The sequence below is a fragment of the Bos javanicus genome, chromosome 29, assembly GCF_032452875.1.
Source record: "Bos javanicus breed banteng chromosome 29, ARS-OSU_banteng_1.0, whole genome shotgun sequence".
In the NCBI taxonomy this organism is placed as follows: domain Eukaryota; kingdom Metazoa; phylum Chordata; class Mammalia; order Artiodactyla; family Bovidae; genus Bos; species Bos javanicus.
The window spans coordinates 33,858,417-33,876,714 of record NC_083896.1 but is presented as its reverse complement, the minus strand read 5'-3'; the positions used below and the strand labels follow the sequence as shown (position 1 = coordinate 33,876,714).

Below are 18,298 nucleotides of genomic sequence, written 5' to 3'. Positions count from 1 at the left end.
TGGTCCTGTGAACACGAATCCGTTGAGGTGTCACCTGCTCAGGCATGACTCACCCTGTGCTCTCTATCATTGTTTGCCCTAAACCCAGCATCCTACTTACTGAGGACACAGCTCCTCCTTGTAGCATGCACCCGGCTAGCACTGTGAGCGTGAGTCTGAATGTCTAATAGTCGGGGCCACCTCATGAGTTTCCATGCTAAGTCGATTCAGTTGTGTCCAACTCTTTGTGACCCTATGGAGTCTAGCCTGTCAGGCTCCTCTGTCCATGGGATTCTCCAGGCAAGAATACTGGAGTGGGTTGCCATGCCCTCCTCCAGAGGATCTTCCCGACCCAGGGACTGAACCGGAGTCTCTTACGTCTCCTGCATTGGCAGACGGGTTCTTTACCACTAGCGTCACCTTCCTGGATTTGCTTAAACCTGAGTGATTTTGGTTCCCATGAGGCCGACGGCCAACATCAGGACCCAAGTCTATGTTTACTGAGAAACCCTCACTCACAGGTGTCTCTGTGGTGACAGGTGACGTGACATGCAGAAGCACTGTCCACAGCTCTGAGCTGCCACGCGTGTGTGTGGCTGGAAGCTCAGGCTGGTGTTTATTGACAAGCGTGAAGACCGGAATGAGTAATCACTACAACACTTCCACCTCCCATTAGCAAAGCCTCTCTCTCCACACAGAGAAAGTGATGGGAGGCCCAACCCAGGGGCCCAGATGCCTGAAGATTCGATGGAGGAACAGAAAAGGGTGGAGAGGAGAAGCTGACACTTGGTACTCGTGTGACCTGGCTGGTCACCCATGCACGTGTCCATTCGTCCATCTCCTCATTTGTTCAGTTCACAAGCACTTTGTGAGCATATAGTCTGTATCCGTCACTGTGCAGGGCACCCCGTCATGTGACTGGATGCATTTCCTACCCCGAGGGACCACAGTCCAGGCAGCAAAGCGAGACATAACAGGAAGAATCACTCTAAAATACCTGGACTCAACAGTGTTAAACAGGAGAAACCTGGCCTCCTGGACTGGGCAGTGAGGAGGGAAACATAACCTACTCTAGAGCATCTAGAAAACTCTCCTAGGAGAGAGAAACTAGAGCTGAGCCCCGAAGGATGGAAAGGACATTTATCCAGAAACATCATGAAGGGAGGGTCAGGTGAGCTCGCAGGGGAAACCCCTGGGAAAGGAGAGAGCACAATGTTTGGGGACTGAGCCCTGAGCGATACGGAGCACGGGGCAGGCCGTGGCCTGGGGACCAGGTTGAAATTGCTTTGGACTCCGGTCCTAAAGCAACCAGAAGTCTGCATAGGGTTTTAAGCAAAGAAAAGACAAGCTCAGGATTGGATAGTATCTCCCCTGCCTATCTCATGATCGCTTTGACAAATGAGCAAAACCCAAGATGAATGTCCCAGGTAGACCACAAGGCAGGAATGTGGCATTATCCCTGATACAACCACTAAGCAAACGTCTAGGAGCGGTGGCACAGCCTCTGTAAACTCCCTATGAGGAAACGGGCAAGAATGGCCACTCAGGCTGCTTCAGAGGATCTGTACCCTGAGAGGTGGAAGGTGCTGGTCCTCCTGGGGTGGGTGTCACTTACCATTTCCCAGGAACCTGCGAGCAGCCGCTCCAATCAATGGCCTGTGTCCCACTGCATCGATCCATCTGGGCCTTTCGGGGGTGTCTCAGCGCAGCGTCTCTGCTCATTAAAGGAAAGTGCCTGCACCATAATGATAATGCCTCGCACTTACCCAGCGCATCGCCCAGGGGTGTCTCAAAGCATTCGGCAAACATTTAATTAAGTTAGCCTAGTAACTGCAAGGGAGCCCCCAGCCTCTGGGCACTGAGGGATCTATGGGGAGGGAGGCGCTGGGGAACCAGGGTCAGGCTCCAGGCCCAGGGCGGGTGGGGGGATGCACAGGGTCCCTACATGGCTGGGGAAGCGCTCCCGTGCATGGCCATGGTGGAGTGTGGTACAGGCCAGGTGGAGGCCAGCCCCCACGGGCACCCACAGGAGAGCACTCAGGCTTGTGGCTACAGCAGGGAGCCCTGGAGGAGCAGAGATGCAAGTCCTGAGGGATAGGCTGCCTTCCTTGTGGGGCTGTGGATGTGATGGGGAGGGAGGCTGAGCTCTGACTTGGAGGCCCATATGTGTGTGGGGGGGGGCGGGGGCGGAGTGGGTTTAGTGAAGGAAGGATGTGTATTCTAAAAGCTACAGGAAGGGAATAGCAAGCACGTTTGTCTTCGAGTTTATCCCTGATACAGGGTCTCTTCCTGCCCATTCCCAGGATTACGTAACCTCAGTGCTACGTGGGGCCCTACAAGCACCACCACCTTAGGGCACAGACTTGAGTTGTGCAGAAATCTAGTAAATGGAGCCACATCCTCCCCCACTCCTGTTACTGCCTCCCCGCTTTAGGGAAAGGCAGGCAGCCAAGGCCTCGCAGGTTGAGAAGCAAAGACTCAGTTTCCCACCAAGAACATGAAGGCAGTAGAGGGCAGATGAGGCTGGCCTGAAGCCTGGCACCTTCAGCGAGGTCAGGCAAGTGGGCAGAGGAGAGCAGGGCCATCCTGGTGAGGCCAGCCTGGCTCCCTCCTCCGAGCACACGTCCAGCCTCCGTGTCTGGAAGGTGCCACCCAGCATCGCGAGTGGTGCGAACGCCCACCCCTGCTGACGGGGCTCGCAGGCAGCCCCCAGCCATCTGTGGGCCGACGCCCGAGATCTCCCGCAGGAAGAGCCGGGCTGGGCATCCAGGCCTTGTCTCCGCCCAGGCAGCTGCAGGCGATGGCAACAGCCCAGGGCTCGGGTCCAGCGAGCCCAGGACCGGAGGTCGTGGCCTAGAGGCTGCAGGAGACAGCCCGGAGTGCCGACTGGCCAAGCCTGACACAAGGCCCGAGGGCGGAGCACCTGAGAAGACTTCAGAGAAGCATCGGGGGCCAAAGGGGCCACATCGGCCACCCTCGTCCTCCACACGGAGAAACCAAGGCCCAGGAAGCTCAAGGTCCGTGGGCCACAGCATCAGGTCCAAGGGCAGGAACACTGGAATAATTCCCTGTTTCATGGACCCTGTTCTTTTAAGGCAGGAGGGCATCTTACTCTGCAGACTGTGTAATCAGAACCCGGAGAGGGTCTTGTTGGATAAACAAAGCTGGGACTGGACGGCTGGTTACCACTGCGTGACAATGACTTATGCATCATCGTATGCTCCACCCTGCCTTCCAACTCCTCCACCACAAGGAAGGCCGGCTCCCCTCCTGGGCAGCAGCCCCCTCTTTCTGCCCTATTACCAGGAGACCAGTATGGGTTTTCTATGTTCACCTTGTGATCGCCTAGCCTACATTTTTGGCTACTCCATGCAGTTGCAAACAAGAAGCAAATGCTGCTCAAACCCATGCTACAGATGACTGGTAGACTGAGGCCCAGAGGACAGCTCAGGAGAAGGTGACAGGCAGGAGGTCATGATCTCAGCATGGGGACAGAAGCCCTCCAGATCACAGAGCCTGTCTTGGCACCACAGAGCTGGGCCTTTGACTGGGGTGACCCTGTGCTTCCAAAACTGAGCCTTGGCCATAAAGACAGCACCCCCACACCCACCCCCTCTGCCCTGCCGGGTCTCACGCAGAGGGAAGAAGGCAGATCCAGAGAGGTTTGGACTCAAACGCTGCAGGCCGTGGACAGATTCTCAACTACAGACAAAGTGAGCGTAGAGGGACCAGGGATCGGGGTGCTTGTTATAAATGCCCGTCTGCGGTGGGGGTAGGGGTTCTTATGTTAATCTGCACCACCCCCACTCTTCACCCAGGCTTGCTTCCCACCCACTCCTCTCCCACCAAGGCCCCGGAACCCCAGATCAGTAAGGCTCCTTGCCCAGGCCAGTCTCTCCTCCTGTCTGGGGCCACCTGAGCCCCCACTCTTGGCACGCAGGGTCTCAGGAACTTCTTAAGCCCAGAGTGACAACTAAATTGTCCACCGAGTCCCCTCCCCATCTCGTGTGTGGGCTCACTATGGTTTCCAAGTGTTACTGCCTTTCCTGTCCCAGAGAGTCTGTCTAGAAAAGCAGTTGTTAGGCCACGGTTCCTACTCCCCGCTCCTGCCCCCCCCAACCCCCACCCCCGCCCCCGCCAAGGCATCAGGTGACAACAACATTAGCCTTAAAATTATTCTGGGATGGAGATGCGCGTTTCACCAGGAAACAGAACGCTGCAGAATGAAATGGCATCGCGGCCCAACCAGGTCAGGGCTGCATTATTGCATTAGCCTCTGCCTTTAGACGCTGGGAAAGTACACGGCTAACGAGCTGGTGTTAACCCCGAGGGGAGGAAAAGCATCATTAGAAACAAAGGAGTAGAGTCTAAAAACAGTAAAGGAAGCACAAGAAGTGAGGCAGCAGTCACCCCTGAACTTCTGGGCACAGCCAGGCCCAGCTTCCCCGCAGGAACCCTCCTGAAGTGACACTGTTTTCCTTTCTCTGGGAGGCTCCAGGGCCAACTTTCCTCCTCTTCCTCCTCCTGGAGGACGAGACCAGCTTCCAGCACAATCACCAGGAAGAGCAGCCCTCCCAGCAGAAATGTCACCCCCTACGTGGCTCGCTGAGCTTATCTTGGTGAGGACAAGGGGCGGGGGGAGGCCGTGCCCTGGAGCAGAGCCTGCCTCAGGTGGGGGTGCATCTGTCCCCACAGTGGAGAGGAGCCCGTTGGGTACCGGGTGCCCTGCACCTCTAGGGGGAGGCATCACAGGCTCTGCTCCCTTCAGGATGCACTGCAATGCAGCTCCAGCACCCTCCGGGGGCTCGCTCCCTCCCCACTTTGGAAGTGCAGTGTTCAGAGAGGAGCCCAAAGCCACCAAGGGTGGGAGGGTGGGCCCAGCGCTGCTGTCCTGCCAACTCTGCTCTGGCTCAGCGAGAGGAGGGGGGAGCTGGGTGCTGGGGGCTCTGAGCTATCACCCAGGGAGGGACTGGCACCCATGGGAAAGTTTGTCTCTTCACCTGGACCCACAGTGCCCACCTGACTCGCTCCACCCAGCTGCAGAAGGTACTGAGAGCCCCTTGGCCTTCCCTCCTGAGCCTGTGGAAACCCCCTCCCAGGCCTGAACCTGGAAGAAGAGGAGCAGAAGCCCTCATTCTGAACTTCTCAGCCTGGAACGTGGTTGTGCAGAGCCCGTCTTGGCTGGGAAACGTGCAATTTTAAAACAGCATCACATTATACAATGGAATTCCTCTTTTTTCCTTCCACACCATCCTCTTCTTCCCATTTCCCAATAAACTTTTCATTTTTCTGATTTCACTTTGGCAGCTTAGAAATACTTAGGCCTTTATGTTCTTAAAAAAAAAAAAAAAGCCAAGAAATTCTGAATATAAAAATGTGAAATTGTGTGTTTTACCCATACCAGGATACGTAAGGCTTAAGAATCTTAGTATTTACATCTATGTATATACGTACATGATTTAAAGTTTAAGTGAATGTGTAACCAAATGCATGAATCTCAATTTGGGAAAAAAAAAGAAAAGAAAATTCTTCTTGGGCTGGGGCTGAGGGTGGAAACCCCACAGACTCTCAGATGCTGTCTAAACCCTTGGAAGCATAGCCCAGTCCCTTCAGCAGTGTTTGAAGGCTGCCTGCAGGCATTCAGCTGTCTGCTTGCGAACGACACGCGTGCAATTATCAAATCTATTACAACATGTTGGGTTTTGCAACACTTCCACTAAGCTTGTTCTGGCAGGATTGCAGCATCTCACCTGTGTCGCTGCAGAATTTGTTCCCCCCAAACAAGTTACTGCTGTGCTAGGTGGCACCACGTTTAAATCACCGGGGAGGGAAGGAAGGTGCTGAGGAGAACCAGGTAAACCCAGATTCCCACCCTTCCACTGGTGAGAACATTCCAAATTCTGTCAGGGGAAAGTCGCCTTTCAGATGCAAGGAGGAGGAGGCGGAAAATGGGATTCTGAATTTCAAAGGCACAATCTGCCCATTTGGTGGAAGGATAAAGAAAGGATGGCGGTGGGAGAGCCTTGTAAGAGGAGAAATACTGGAGCAAAGCAGGAGGGATGGGAGAGGAAGGGGCTAGAGAGGAGTGGGGAGAGGGTGGGAGGGAGGAAGGGAGGAAGGGGAGAGGGAGAGAGAAAGGAGGAGAGATGGAAAAATAGAGATGCCTGGAGATAGGAGGGGTGCCGAAATGATGGGCAGAGGAACCAGGACACCCCCCTATCTCCTGCTGGTCCCAACAGGAGTGGCGAGAAGGACTGGTTGCTGGGAGTTGAAGCCCCTCTCCTCCGACCCCTGGGACACAACTGGTTAAAGCCAGCCGGCACCGGGCGCCAAGAGACAGCAGTGCCTCACAGCGGGTGCAGCTCTCGAACCCAGCTCACCAGACCCGCCGCCGCTGGCGCCGCCGCGGGGAGGGCGAACCCCAGAGCTATGCTGCAAGCACCCGTGTGTGCGCGTGAGGGAGAGCTGAGCGGTGCGTGCTCAGGCGCGAGCCCACCTCGACCCGCACACGCAGCTCATACTCCCTGGTCGCCCCCTCCCCAAACACCCCTGCCCCTTCCTCTTCGGCTCCTCCTCGGAGCCGCCCGGTGGAGCCGGAGCCCCTGTCGGGTACCTGGGATGAAGAGCAGGGCGGTCGTCACGGAGAAGACGATCCAGCAGGCGGGCTGGTGCATCTTGAGGCTGCGGGGTCCCCGCGGCTGGGCCGGCTGCTGCCGCTGCCGCTGCCGCCTTCCTCTGCACTGAATTCTGAGCAGGTTTAAATCCAATGTTTGCGAAGGGAGGGAGAGAGCAGGAGAGAGGGGGAGCAGGCAAGCAGCGTCTCGGGTTTTTTCTTGCACAGACACACAACTGGTAAGCACCATCAGCACCAATCTGTGCGGGGCGCAGAGCAGACCTCCTCCAAGGCTCGCATTGGCTCCACTCTCCTGAGCGACACGCGGGCACTTTGCAGCGGGGAGGCTGGGCTCCGGGGAGCCTCGGTCTGCCCCCCACTCACCCTCGCCCCGAGCACGAGGCGGACGCTGCTCTGTGGGTGAGGTGCCAGTGCGCAGGGTTTCCTTCCTTCCGTGGGCAGAGGCGCGCCTTCGTGGGCAGAGGGAGGGGCTGGCTCAGGGCGCAAGAAAGGCACTGTGACCAAAGCTCAGGCCAGTTCTTCACTGTCTTCCCTCCTCCTGGTCTCCAGGTGGGGAGGGGACAAGAGCCGAGGCCGCCTACGGGGGTCACTGGGACATTTAGATCTGTGCCCGCCTTGCCCCCCAACTCTGTTATTAGGAGCACTTTGATTTCAGTTTTCCCAGCAGGAAGATGGGTGCATCAGGGTTTTCTCCACGAAGGATGCAAGGAGAATTGGCCCGGTTCTCCACAATTAGAGCATCCTCAAACCCCAGAGGTGAAGCTGTAGACATCGAGCAGTTGGTGTGATGAGGCCGCCAGGGGCAGGGGTGTGCTCAAAATGACGGACAGGAGGCAGGCTGCAGCTGAAGTCACGGGAATCTCTGGGTGAGAGAACTCAGAAGGAGCCTGCAGTTTTCTACCTTCTATCCAGGCTACTGTCCACAGCCCGTGCAGCCCTTCCCCTGAAACAGCCACTCACTCACGTGGACCATTCCTCATGGGGGTGCAGTTCCTTCCTGCTCCACAGCTACTCTCAGGAAGGCCTACAGCCCCCCTCCCGGTCTCCAGGCCTGCCATGGGTGGTGCTCTCTGCTCCCTGAGGAGGCGCCCCTCTGATGGACCCGCTCAATGTCCAGGATCTGTGAAATGAACAACATGGGGTATTACAGAAGGTGGGCACACACTGCTACTGCTACTGCTAAGTCACTTCAGTCGTGCCCGACTCTGTGCGACTCCATGGACTGCAGCCTACCAGGCTCCTCCATCCATGGGATTTTCCAGGCAAGAGTACTGGAGTGGGGTGCCACTGCCTTCTCTGGTGGGCACACACAGTAACACTATAAATATTTCTGCCCCCAAGTGTCCTCTCGAGAACCCACCAGGGCCTGGATTCCTTCCCAGCTCAGTGTGTGTGCTCAGGCTCATGGTCTGTGTGTGACCGACCCTGTGGGTCTGCCCTCCACCTTCACTGAGATTGTAAACATTTTCCCAAGTGCCTGCCATGGACACATATTCACATGAATCGTCTTAGTTCATCCTCATCATAGTCCCACAACTTGGCCATTACTACCACTGGATTTTAGTAGGCTGAAACTGAAGCTCAGAGAGGTTCAGCAACTTGCTAAAGGTCACACAGCTAAGAGAGTTAGGATTCAAACACAAAGGTGTCCTAAAGTGAAATCCTCACAGTTGCCATTAAGTAGCTATGCCTACTGCCAATTGCCAATGAGTTTTTCTGGTCTAACAGAACAGGGGCCTTTTCTAAAAAAAAAATAAGAACTTGTGCTTTTAAAGAAGTAAAACAATCAACGCTTTACTTGGTCATCACCGCCAGGGCTGGAGCTGGGGGTGCATCTGAGGCTCCGGCACCCCAGCATGCATGTGACACACATCTGAGTCCCAGGTGTGTGTGTGTGTCCTGGAGGCTCCCTGCAGCCTCTGGTCCCTCTCGAGAGCTGATAGGCAGCAGGAGTCAACCTGCCTCAGCCTCTACTGGACCCAGCACAGTGGCGGGCACTCCATGTACATCTTCTCTGATTCCCACCTGCACAGATGCAGACACAGACCAGCTCAGAGAAAACCCAGTCTCTTCTCCAACGCCATGAAGTGGCAGAGAACCTAGGACCTTCTTACTCCACATTCATCTTCTTTCTCTATTTCCCTTCAGTTATATTTGTGTTTTAAAAACCTCCCATTTATTCAACCAAACTATTTCCTATAACACACACATACACATGCCCTGCACCTTTAATTAAATTCATGTTTAAGAAACATCAATGTATAACAAGAAATAGTTTAGTTTTTCAAATGTGTATGCCTAATAAAACCTTTTCTTGAGCAAACACATAAATATGAATTTTTACTGATCAATTCTTCTAGTCTATTAAATGATTAAAATATATGTCTCTTTTATTTAAAGAAAAAGTAGGAGAAGAAACGTATAAATGCATATTTAATCAATAGATGGCACCAACTCTGAAAAGAGATATTACGGTCTACTGGGTCTGTTTAAACACCTTAAAAAATACAAATACAAATAAAAATGCTTCAATGCATATTTACTAGGGGGACTGTTCTTTCCTCTGGAGTAAATAATATGCAATTTTATACCTTCTATGAATCCTTTTTTTCTCCATCTAAAGCAAACAAAATCATCAAAACTGTATTTAAATAGCCATAAGGTAGGAGAACCACCCAACCGAAACCAGGCCATGGTGCTGTGATGCAGACTGTCACCTTCCACTCCTGTGTCTGCACTCATCTTTCCTCTGAGCAGGGACAGCAACACGGTGGACCGCTTCAGAGGGAGCTGGGTCAGGGTGAGTCCTTCCCCAGAGGTAGGCCTGGGCCCCCCAGCCTCACCCCTGCCTGCCAGCATTGTGACCTTGGGTAAGGAATTCAAGAACTTCATCTGAGCTACAGGTTAAAAATGTTTATACGAAAGACCGCATCAATGATTAGACTGCCTTTTGGCACTTCATTCATGGCATAAGCATTCATCTCATCATGCACTTACTATGGGCCAGGTAAATACATACCTTAAATGTGTGACATTCAGGAAAAGTAGCACAGAGCAGGCCAGAAGCCCATCCTTGCCCACCTAAAACTCATCACATCACAGCTTACACCTGTGGAAAGTGATGGAGAAAAAATATAGATTGATAGGAAAGGACCAAACAAAGATGGCAGTGCATCTGAAGGTAGGCAGGTGGAGATGGTGGGGAGACCACTGGAGAGGCTGGTCTTGGGTGGGACTGGCCAGGAGCAGAGACCCCACCCCAGGCTGTTTTGGGCAGAAAGCACAGTCTGAGCAGGTGCAGCAGGGCAGGGAACTCAACCTGTGAGACTCCTAAGGTTCTCTGTACCGTTCCCATTCCCCGACTTTGTGCTGAAATCAGCCTGGGGATGATGGATCTGCGAACGTGGAGCCCAGTGAAGGGGAAGGAGGGGTGGACTTGTAGATACTGTATCACTGCGTTTTCTTCCTGTAAGAAATTAAAAGGGGTGGATGATAAAATACTACAGATTAAAATCTGACTCTGTCATTGTAGCTCTAAATATTCCAGAATGAACCAGAGCCTCCCAGGCTTGGATCTCCCGAGAGCAAGTTAAAGACTCTGGAAGGCACACAAACTCCTTCAAACCACAAAGGTGCCATTTGGCTCAAAGGAACAAGGATTTATGAAGTGACACATTCACCACTGGAAGAACAACCTTGATTCTGAAGCTCAGGGACCCCCTTAAGGGCATCTCACCTCTGGTCTCAGCCTTCCGTCTATTCAAATGCATCCCCAGATTTCGTATATGTCCACGGAAGATCTCGTCATGTCCATGAGAGTTCTAACAATGACCACCCAGGACATATCAGCTCCCTGCTTGTGACTGATGTGTGCGAATGGCTCCCAGGAGTCAGAGCTCCTCACAGGTCTCAGACACCTCAGCAAGGGTGTCCCCCACCCCAGGAAGCAGGCAGAGGTGACACTGCACCAGAGCTGACCCCAAAGTGAACCCCTCCATCCTCTGATGCATTCACATGAAGCCTTTATAAAGATTTACTGTCTGGCTGTCCGCATTGCATGTTATTTTTTTCAGTTAAAAAACTGTAAACAAAATAAGACACTACGATAAAGAATAAGAATGCATAGCACAGGGAGCTGTATTCAATATCTTGTGATAAATTATAATGGAAAAGAATTTTAGAAAGAAAATAGATATATATGTATGTATAACTGAATCGCTTTGCTGTATACCTGAAACTAAAACAATATTGTACATCAACTATGTGTGTGTGTGTGTGTGTGCTCAGTCACTCAGTTGTGTCCGACTCTTTGCAATTCCATGGACTGTAGGCCACCAGGCTCCTCTGTCCATGGGATTTCCTAGGCAAGAACACCAGAGTAGGTTGCTATTTCCTCCTCCAGGGGATCTTCCTGAACCAGGAATCAAACCTGCAGTTCCTGTGTCTCCTGCATTTACAGGTGGATTCTTTACCACTGAGTCACCAGGGAAACCCCCACATTACACTTGATCTTAACCAAAAGGCTCAGAATCAATTATGTTGTTGTTGTTCAGTCGCCAAGTTGTATCTCACTCTGCAACCCCATAGACTGCAGCAGGCCAGACTTCCCTGTCCTTCACCATCTCCCAGAGTTTGCTCAAACTCACATCCATCGAGTCGGTGATGTCATCCAACCATCTCGTCCTCTGTTGCCCCCTTCTCCTCCTGCCCTCAATCTTTCCCAGCATCAGGGTCTTTTCCAATGAGTCTGCTGTTTGCTTCATGTGGCCAAAGTATTGGCGCTTCATCATCAGTCCTTCCAATGACTATTCGGGGTTGATTTCCTTTAGGACTGACTGGTTTGATCTCCTTGCTGTTCAAGAGACTCTCATGGCATCATACGCATTTTTTCCAGTTACTACTACAAAAAGCACAGGATTGAAAACAGCATTCCAAATAAAATTCCTCAGAAGTAACCACTTTCTTCTCTTTTAGCTGCTTTGTCTGGCATTTGTTTCCTTATCTCTCTCTTTTTTTTAATGTGCTTATTCTGATATTCTTGATTTAACAGTTTTAACAATTACCCATCGACTTCCTACTACAGACGGTGAGGATTCAGCCCTGATCACCACCTATCTCTACCCTGCTCCTCCCTCTGCCAACTCAATATAAATGTCACGATTTTCAACTGTATCAATGTTCAGTATTGACATTGTTATGATTATTTAACCATTGCCTTTCTAGAGCAACTTTTTGCTTTTCCCAGAAATATTTGCCTTTTTGTCTTATTGACCTATCACTAAATCAAGCTTCCCAAGTGGTTCAGGGGTAAGGAATCCACCTGCCAAGCAGGAGATGTGGGTTACATCCCCGGCTCAGGAAGAGCCCCTGGAGAAGGAAACAGCAAGCCATTCTATTATTCTTATCTGGAGAATCCCATGGATAGAGAAGTCTGGAGGGCTACAGTCCACGGAGTCACAGGAGAGTCAGACACGACTGAGCAACTGAGCATGATCACTCAATCTCCCCCAAATTCCCTGAAGAATTCTAAAATCTGTTTAGTAATCTACAGGCACCAGGTTTTGAAGACTTTCCTTCTGGAGCCTCCCTGCCCTTGTTCTCAGCTGCTCTCTGGGGCTTCCCTTTCCTGGGAGCATAAAGGACCCCAAGTTTCTCCCCTGTTTTCCGGACCTAGGTTTCTTCTCCTTGCTGTTCCTCCTTGTTTTAATACAACCTATCTTTTAATAATCTGCCAGGAAAGTGTACATACGTAGGTGGTCATTCAGGGGGGATCTTCCTTCCTTGAAAATGGTTTTATTCTAATCTCACTCAACTTATATATAGTTAATTCAACTGCAAATAGCAGTCTAGGATTAAAATCAATATACTCTCCAAAAGTTGAAGCCATTCCTCCATCTTCTTCTAAGCCTAAGCATTATTGCTGAGAAATCTGATGAATGTCAATTGGTATCTTTTTGTATGTGAAATGGCTCTATTTTCCCTCAGTAAACACTGAGGGTGTTCTCTTTACCCATGGCTGCCCAAAATTTCACAAAAATGTTTCCTAATGTGGCTTTCTTTTCCAGCATTGTGTCAGGCGCTCTGTGTTCACTTTCAATATAGAAAACCCATGTTCTCCAATTCTGAGATTTTTTGGGGGGTATTGTCTTTGAAATTTTTCTCTCATCTATATTATTCATTCTCTGTGGAATTCCTGTTAAATGGATGTTAATCTTCTGGCTTAGTTCCCTAATTTTCTTATATTTTCTCCTCTCGTTTATCAAGATGTCCTTGATTTTAATTTCCAATTCTCCTCCTGATATTCTTAGAAAATTCTAGAACAGATGATTAGTTTCACTGTGTCTTCCTGTGGTCTGATGTTTATAGACCTGCCCTTGCTCCCTGTGTACAGCATCTTCTCCTGGCTCTCTGAGGATGTCAGTCAAAGCTTCTGAGGTCTCCCTTTATGGCAGCTTAGTCTGCATCTCCTGAGAGTCCTTTCATTCTGCTCATTTGTTCTTGTCTTTGTCTTTCCTGTAGGAGAGCCTCTTCCACTGTCTGCTGATCTCTGGCCTTCCTTTCATATTTAAGAGCAAACCAATAGAAGCCTGACTGAAATCTCTGTGTTTATCCATGGAGTTTATCTTCTGTGGAACCTTTAAAGAGGGTGAGGCCGGGAACTGGCCTCAGGACCATGTCCCCAAATGTCGATCACGTGCATGTTCCTGTCTCCAGTCGGAGGCATCCCCCGTTCTCCTGTCCTGGCTTCCCGGTCTTCAGGAAGGATGGGGGGTTCTCCACTCAGGGTGGGGACTGGAGCTCTCTTCAGTTCCTCCAAAAAATAAACTTCCCACCCATGAAAAAGTTGGGGGGAGCAGAGAATTTTGGAGTGGGAGTGTCTATCACAGACTGAGCCAATGCTTGGTCTTAAGAACCCCCACCCCAATTTCTGCCTTCCACAGGACCTGTGACTGGCATTCCCAGGTCCCCTGGTTCGTGGCACAAACCCACATCGTTCCAGCTACCACATCTCCCTGCCGACCCTGGAGCCTCAGCCTTCTGTACTCGCTAAATCACTTGCCACTCACTCTATCTTTTTCCAAAGAAAAGTCCCACCTTCCACCCACTTTTGCTTCCTCTTCCAATCTTTTTGTCCTCGGGGCTTATACCTTGTTTACCCTTTGCTATTGTATCTGTAGGGGATTTGGAAAACACCAGAGGCCAAAGAGGAGGCTGTCCTCCACGACAGATGGACAGAACTTAGCATCAGGTCGCAGGAAAGCTCACACACAGAACACGTAAATGCCTGTCTCCAGCATCAGTGAGTCCCAAGAGACCTAAGTCAAGGGAGACCCCAGGACCGGAAGTCACACCTCCCACCACGGAGCCTCTGCCACCAGCCAATCCCACAACGGACGCCCTGCTCAATTGTTTCTACTGTTGTTGTTTCAGTCACATGAGCATCACCCTGGTCCATACACTGGCTAGGTTTGCTCAAGACTGCATCTTACCCAGCATCATCACATCCTCACAAAGCCTTCTACTTAGACATGTCTGACCAGCTGTCAGCCACTTACTAAAGAAAATAGCATCCAGTTTTCACCTAAGTAGCATTTTTTTTTTCTTCCAGAAGAGCTTTGGAGCAAGAGAGGAAATGTTCCCTCCAGCAGGGGAGAAAAGTCACCACCCCTTTCAGAGGTGTCCTGCAGGAAGACGTGAGGATGGTCGGGCCATGTGTGTGTTCACAGGCCACACCACACACCCTCCTTCTTGTCCCAGGTTTTCACCCTTCCCGGCCTCCTTCCCCTCCCCCATCCGCTTCCTGTCGCCCTTGCCCCTTCCCCCTCCTCCCCTTCCCCACTGCATGGAGGGGCTGCTCCCTTCGCTCCTCTCCTGATGAAAAGGCTACTCTTTTCTCCTTGACATCGTGTAGGGCTATGAATACAAGTCTATTGATTCGCATTTGGAGGAAGAAAAGGAGGGGTGGGGGGAGAAGAGAGGAACACAGAGTCACACATCGCCTGGCTTCATGGCTACCAGGGGGCCATGTTCAGGCGACAGCGGAGAATTCCAACTGCGCCTCCTTCCACTCCAGCCCTGCAGTGTCCTGGGCATCACAGCAGCTGCTGCTCTGGCCCCGTCCAGCCCAGGGCCCACGCCGCCGGCCCTGGACAGTCCAGCGGAGATGCCACACGCATCTCAGTCATCACCCCCATTCACCGACAGGCTCAGGCGGGGCTGACACTGACCCTTTGTGTGAGGCTCAAGATCCAAGGAACTGTTCTCACACGATAGGGGCTCAGAAGAGGCCGGAGGCCTGGTGAGTAAGGGCTGGTCATGGACCGAGTGACAGTGCTGCTGCCCTGAACAATTTTAAAGCCCAAATCACTAAAGAGCATGCAGCTAGGAACCAGAAACCAGCTGACACGCTAGGTTCTGACATTTCTGACCATGAGACCATTACTTCCACATTCGTCTCTTCCCTGAGACAAGAGGAAACCCAGGGCAAGCCTGATCGCTAAGGATCCCACCTGGCACCTGGCCTGTCCACGGCTGCACACAGACATGGGCAGGTCTGCTGGGAGCTGGGGGCTCGTCCTTTGTGGGGCATCATTTCAACATAGTATGCGTCTTTCTACATGAGAAATTAAGTCAGCGTCTCACTGAAGGCCATGCTAGCTTATTTTCAAGTAACGTTTACTGAGCATTTATTAGGCATCCCTGCACACAACGGAAAGCTGGGCCCAAACAGAACATTGAGTCCCTGCAGAAGGGACCACAGCCCTGCCGTCCTGCCCTGCATCCCTGGAGAAGGGAGGCGGCAGATTAGGAACACACGGGAAAACCCCTGGAAGAGGATGCCCAGTCATACAAAAGCCCATGTTACTATTGCTTCACCTGATCTTAAATTCTCCAGGCCCAGCCAAATGTGTGTGCTTCCCTGAGAATGCACCAACTATTAGCCAGAGATGTTGGGGCCATTTAAATGAAATCAGCAGGCGCAGTGTTCTAAATAATCCCGGCTTTGGTTCAGTCCACACGCACGCCTTTTGAAATGGAAACACTGGACCGAGCAGTAATGACAGGGAAAAACAAACTCGAGCTCCATCTACTTGGCCAGGAAACTGTGGATCACTCGAGACTGAAATGAATCTGATTTCCCTCCTCAGCGGAAGGCTGATTCTCTTTACAACGAAACTGCAGCACTTAGGAGAAGATGCCCTCCTGCAGAATTAGATTCTTCAAGCTTCGCTAGGTACCTGTGTTTGACACACTCCATTCTGCTTTCAGCATTTCCTTAAAGGATGTGAGGGCCTCCAAGGCCTCGGGAGTTAAGCCGAACCACAGCCTCATGTCAGGATCCTCACCTGGAGACGCACCTGCTCCCAGGGCCACACCATGTCCCCATCAGGGCAGGTCCTGAATGCAGCCTTCTTGCTCTTTTTGCTGAGGGGCCTGCCGAATACTCCCTGGAGTGAACGATTCCCCTCCAATCTTCACCCTGCCTGGGACATGGCGCTGCTAAGCCAGAGGCGAGGGTCAAGGACATGGTGGCTTGGACATCTTGGGAGCACCTGGAACAGAGTCTCCCTGACGAGCACCTTTGTTCATCATCTTTCAAGTGAGCATGTTCGGAGATGCTGATAACTGTGCCAGCTGCCTTCAGTGAGGAGCACTGTAGTTAAAGACGAAGAATGGGAGCATGGCAGGGTTAGAGTTTGGGGAGGGCTTCCCTGGGGAGGTGACATTTCACCTGAGCCCCGAAGGGTGAGAAGTTAGTCGGGTTAGGACAGGGAGTCCAGGCACAGGACACACCATGTGTGGGAAGTGACTGTGCACATGTAATGAACTGGAAGACGGCCCAGATGGCTGGAGGATGAGGAGGAAGTGGACTAGCGAGTGGAATGGAGGCGCTGGGGAGGAGAGGCACCAGCTTCACGGAGACCCATGGCCTCTGCAGAGAAGCCCTGCCTTCATCCGAGAGTGCTGGGGGGTCGAGGGAGATTTCCAGGTCGGGGGAAGGGACACGCAGGACCCCTCTGCACACTGCACACAGAGGGGGTTGGAGGCACCAAGAATAGATGTGGCCAGTTAGACATGGAGGTCCAAGAGAGGCTGCAGCTCAGAGCAGAGCTTCTGACTAAGGATGTCTGAGTGCAGGTGGCGATCTGTAGAGTTTGCTTCCTCAGGTTCATGGAAGGGAAACTTCTGCCTCTCCGGGAAAAGGACAGGAGAATTGCTACCTCTCTGTTTTGTTTTGTTTTTTTGTTTTTCTTACCCCCACATGATTAAGACTGACTAATCATGGAGAAGACGAAGGTCTGACACGTCTGCGTCCTTGTTTCTTTTCTGGACAGATTTAATACTTCACTGGCTTCTGCTTATATGCACTCATTTTTCCTCCCCCTCTCTCTCTCTTTTTATCTTTTCCGCCTTAAAAGGACTACCTGCAGTTCGTGTGTTTTCCTTTCTGTCCTTTCCTCCTGTACGTGCCAATCCCCTGGCAGGTCCTGCCTCTGCAGGGCGAGGCCTGCAGCTACAGTTGACATATTATTGTGCCTGTGACTGAGCGAACCAAACCAACTGGGAGCAAGAAGGTATTAAATGAGGAGCTCATTTTGGACTTGACTCAAGACTGCAGCCTGTGACTCAGCTTCACCCGAAATGAAATGGAAAGTCTGATGCCTGCCTGACTCTACTTCTCGGCATGTTCAGGCCTTTGTGGGAATTGTGCCTTTAAATCCCAACAGTAAACAAAGCAGTTGCTTATGCCGATGAAACCATCTCAGGAAAAACAGAGAAAAGAGGACCTAGAACTGAGTCTGAGAATCCCCTTTTAATGACTGAAGAAGGACTAGCTGAGGATAAGGGGAGATGCATGGAGCTAGAAAGAGTTGTCAAGAGGAGGACACTGAAGACAAGTATGATGGGCAATGCAGAAGGTCACCAAGAAGCAAGGGACATGGGTATTAACATTTTTTTGCTAGATTGTTTCCAGGACAGCCATTAATTGCCTTGGTGAAAACCCTTTTATAAGAAGAGGGTCAGAAACCAAGGCGTGAGCAGCCATGGAAGGCCAGAAGAAAGAGAAAGTGCATAGAGGAGACTTTTCAAGAAATGTCACTCTGGAAGGCAGAGCAAGAGACAGTGGAAATAGATCTCCAGACCTATCAGGTCTCCGTCCCAGGAAACCTCAAGCCTGCACTTCATAGCTGAATGGGAAAAGCTCGACTCCCTGTATGTAACTCCCCACCCCCACCCCAACCCACCCACACTCTCTGTTTAATCACTGATTCGTATGAACAGTGCTCATAGACTTTTTTTTTTTCATTCAAGACTGGGTTTTAACACATCACTTATAAAAACGAACATCCCAGTTCAACTGATTGGTTTGACCACAAGTGCTGCATATGCTAAGTCACTTTAATTGTGTTTTACTCTTTGTGACCCTTGGACTGTAGCCCACCAGGCTCCTCTGTCCATGGGATTCTCCAAACAAGAATACTGGAGTGGGTTGCCACACCCTCCTCCAGGGGATCTTCCCAACCCAGGGATCAAACCTGTGTCTCTTACATCTCTTGCACTGGAAAGCAGGTGAGCCACCGGGGAAGCCCCTTGATCATGAGGTCCACCCCCACCCCCAAATACGAATCCAGCCACGAGGTTCTCCTGGCAAGGGTCAAGAGTCATCTGCCTATGAGGGAT

The 18,298-nt window shown here is 51.5% G+C and overlaps 1 protein-coding gene across 4 annotated transcripts in view; it reads right to left on the bottom strand.

The window, feature by feature from the left end:
* Positions 1 to 7,651, bottom strand: part of OPCML (opioid binding protein/cell adhesion molecule like) — a 1,065,415-nt gene extending 1,057,764 nt beyond the window's left edge. The window contains exon 1 of one of the 4 annotated variants that reach the window (XM_061406442.1): positions 6,593 to 7,651. In XM_061406442.1, coding sequence (XP_061262426.1) covers positions 6,593 to 6,842 — 250 coding nt within the window. In that variant the 5' untranslated portion in view covers positions 6,843 to 7,651. The remainder of the gene's footprint in view (positions 1 to 6,592) is intronic. The other 3 variants (XM_061406441.1, XM_061406443.1, XM_061406444.1) reach the window with 3 other exon arrangements.
* Positions 7,652 to 18,298: the final 10,647 nt, after the last annotated feature.